This window comes from Condylura cristata, unplaced genomic scaffold, assembly GCF_000260355.1.
Source record: "Condylura cristata isolate star-nosed mole 26May11 unplaced genomic scaffold, ConCri1.0 scaffold00006, whole genome shotgun sequence".
NCBI lineage: Eukaryota > Metazoa > Chordata > Mammalia > Eulipotyphla > Talpidae > Condylura > Condylura cristata.
Window position 1 is genome coordinate 684,531 of NW_004567107.1, and position 3,313 is coordinate 687,843.

At 74.9% G+C, this 3,313-nt stretch overlaps 1 protein-coding gene across 1 annotated transcript in view; it reads right to left on the reverse strand.

The window, feature by feature from the left end:
- Positions 1-2,626, reverse strand: part of CARD9 (caspase recruitment domain family, member 9) — an 8,387-nt gene extending 5,761 nt beyond the window's left edge. Inside the window, exons 1-5 of the mRNA XM_012721173.1 lie at positions 2,562-2,626; positions 1,423-1,624; positions 1,189-1,326; positions 336-640; positions 12-204 (exon numbers count right to left, since the gene is read on the reverse strand). Coding sequence (XP_012576627.1) covers positions 12-204; positions 336-640; positions 1,189-1,326; positions 1,423-1,606 — 820 coding nt within the window. The 5' untranslated portion in view covers positions 1,607-1,624; positions 2,562-2,626. The remainder of the gene's footprint in view (positions 1-11; positions 205-335; positions 641-1,188; positions 1,327-1,422; positions 1,625-2,561) is intronic.
- Between the last annotated feature and the right edge of the window lie 687 nt (positions 2,627-3,313).

Below are 3,313 nucleotides of genomic sequence, written 5' to 3' on the forward strand. Positions count from 1 at the left end.
CGCCTGCCCGCCGCCGGGCCCCACCTGGGCGGAGGCCTCCAGCTCCTGCACCCGGGCCTGCAGCAGGGCCTTCTCCTCCTGCAGCTGCCACAGCAGCTCCTGGCTGGGCCGCTGCTCCACGGCGCGCCTGAGCCTGAGCGTGTGCTTGCGCTCCAGCTTGCAGTCGTCCTCCGCCCTCACGAGGCTGTGCTTGAGCCGGTCGATCTGCCGGACCCGCTGTCAGCGGCACCCGGCGCACCGGGCTTGGGCTGCCTCCCGCCCCCCAGCAGCGCAGCCCCCCGCCCTGCAGGGCCCCTCCGCGCGCAGACCCCCGGAGGCCAGGCGCAGGGCGGCACCTCCAGCTGCAGCTCGCGGTTGCTCATGAGCGCGGCGCCCTTCTCCTCGCTCTGGCGGGCCAGGCGCATGGCCAGGTCGTAGTTCTCGTCCCTGCAGCGCTTGAGCTCGCGCCCGCAGGCCTCCGCCTCCTCCTTGAGCCGCTGCGCGCGCTCCTGGTGGCCCCGCAGCAGGCTGTCCTTGAGGCGCAGCTCCTGGACGGAGTCCTCCTTGGCGCTCAGCAGGGCCGTCAGGTCCTGCACCTTCTTCTGCAGCTTCGTCACCTCGCTCATCAGCAGCTGCGTCAGGCCCGACTCCCCGGAGGCGTCTGCGGCGCGCGGCATCGGGGCGTCACGCGCAGCCCCTCGGCCCCCGCGCGGCCTCCACCCGGGCCAGCCCCCGCAGGCCCGCCCGGCCAGGCCACCCCACCGGTGGGACTCAAGCCCTCGGCTGCCCGGTCGCGACCTTGGTGGAGAGGCAAGCGGCGGGGGAGGGCCGTTTGCGGTCGCTGGGGGCGGCACACCCTGCCTCGGAGGGACGGCGGTGGCCCTGGGCAAGGCCTCTGGCGGGGTGAGATGGTCTTTGGGGCAGGAAGGGCTCTGGCCCGGAAGTTGACCTGCGCTCAGGGCGAGGGACCCCGGCGTGCAGCAGCGGTGAGCCTGCCAGGGCCCCGGGGCGGGGGACGCAAGAGGACGGCCCTTCTGCAGCATGGCTGTCCCCCAGCGCCAGCAGCAGAGAGCAGGATGCGGGCAGGGCCCGAGACTGCTGGGCGGCCCTTACGGTTAAGTAGCGGGAGGCCTGCAGCCCTGGCCCCGCCCCGGCCCCGCCCCAGGCCATGACTCCACCCCCGGTGAGGGCAGGAGCCGCCCGCCTCACCGATGATCATGGAGAAGACCCGGGTGGGCTCCTTGCCAGTGACCTTCTTGTAGAGCTGCGGGTAGTAGAGCTCCAGGCTCTCGAGGAAGGCCACGTAGCCCTTGTGGCCAGTGCGCTGCAGGATGTCCAGGAGCACGCCTGCAACCAGAGGGGCCAGGCTGGACCCTGCCGGGCGGGGCCAGGGCGCGGTGTGGCGTGGGGCCCGCCGCGAGCGGGGCAAGGCGGGGCACCGACCCACTTTGCGCTTGCGGATGACCAGGTTGGGGTCGCTGAGCACCTGCTCCTCGTCGTCGGGGTTCAGCACCTTGCACTGCCGCAGGTAGGGGGTGATGCGTGAAGGGTCGATGGCGGAGATGAGCCTCACCCGGAAGCCCTCCAGCGCGCTCCAGCACTCGTCCTCGTTCTCGTAGTCGGACATGGCGCCCGCTGGCCGGCCCTGGGGGCAGGCGCCGGGGGTCCCGGGTGTGGGTGTGCCGGCCCGGGCTCCTGCGCGCCCGCCCCTGCGTCCAGGGGTCCCCAGCAGCACCCTGCCACCGCCTGCCCTCTCCGGGGCCTGGGCTGCCTCGGCCACCGGGCTCGCCTGGTAAGCAGGGGGCGGCCAGCGACCCTGGTAAGCAGGGGGCGGCCAGCGACCCTGGCGCCGCGGCTGGCAGCCACGGCCGACTCCGTCCACGGAGGGGCGAGCCGCGGGCGCCCCGGGCGCAGCCCCCCACCTGCACGGCGCCAGCCCGGGAGCCACTTCCTCATTCCCACTCGGGTGCTCACGGCCAGCCGCTCCCCTCTTCCTGTGGTGATGCAACGGCCGCCGGCTCAGTCGCGGCTGTCGGGAAGGGACGCTGCGCCCCCCCGCTGGGCAGGGCCGCTGGCAGCCTGAGGCCAGGCACCCTCAGGCTCCCCCGTCCCCTTGCCACGCTGTCGGGACCGTCACGCAGACGGCAGCCCAGGGGCCGCCGCCCCCAGCGGGCTAGAAACCCTCCCCGACCCCAGCGCGAGCCGAGGTCGGTCCCCTGGGTCGGGGCTCTGGCCCGGCCCCTCCCGCCCTCCGCAGCAGCCAGGCACAGGCGCCCCTCCAGCGGCCTGCATCACCCGTCCAGCCCGGGACAGGTGTCGGAGTCACCCTGGCTGGCCGCCCAGTCCTGGAGGCTGGACCCAGCCCGCCGTGAGCCGAGAGCCCACGGCCCCCGCGCCCTGGGGCTCACCCGGACCGGACAGGGAGCAGGTGCCAGGTGGCGGGGGGGGACGGATGGCAGCGCTGAGGTCATTTGGTGCCCGTCTGGGAGCTGGGCTCCAAGGGCCTGACCCAGCCCAGGGCCAGCACGGGCCCGGAGCCCAGTGCCCCGGCCGCCTTTGGTCGAGGGCGCCCGTCCGCCTACCTCAGGTGCCGGCACCCCACGCAGCTGGCCGCCAGCCGGCCTCCGGTCAGTGAGTGGAGGGAGGCGTGCCGGGAAAGCCTGGGCACTTCCTGAGGCTCCTGACCTGGGTTGGCGCCGCCCTCCCTTTCGCCAGCCAGGCGGGGCCAGGGCGCGGGAAGTGGAAGTCTGGGCCCACGAGGGAGGCCAGGCCTGCCCAGCAGCCCTGGGCGGGCCACACTGGTGTCCCGGAATCCCCTGGGAGGGCTGGCCCTGGTCTACCGCTCGCCTCCCTGTTGGGCCAGCGTCTGGGTGGCAGCCTGCAGTCTGGACAGCGCAGGCCTCCGGGGGCTGCAGCGTGGGTAAGGTGGGCAAGGCCCAGCCACGCTGGCCCCCGGCGCTGGTCAGCCCACCCCGGCCGTGGACCGGCTGCACCCCTGTGGCGAGGCAGCAGGCCCCAAAGCTGGCCGCTCCTGGGACTCCGCCGGGGCCGCCGCCCAGCGGGGAAGCCCCAGCTACCCTCGGTTGGCCGTGCCGCCCAGTGCCAGCGGGGGAGGGCGGGCGGGCAGCCTCGCCAGGCCCTACGGACCCATCAACACCACCCTCGCCCTCAGCGCCCCTCCGGGTGGCTCAGAAGGCCGCGAGGCCAGACGGCGGCTGAGCGGGCCCCGGGAGGGGCGCCCCTCCACACTCGGGGCTCCTCAGCGGCACCGGCTCCTGAAGGGCCGGGCAGCGCACCGGCAGACACCCGGCCAGCGCCTGCCGTCTGCGGCGGG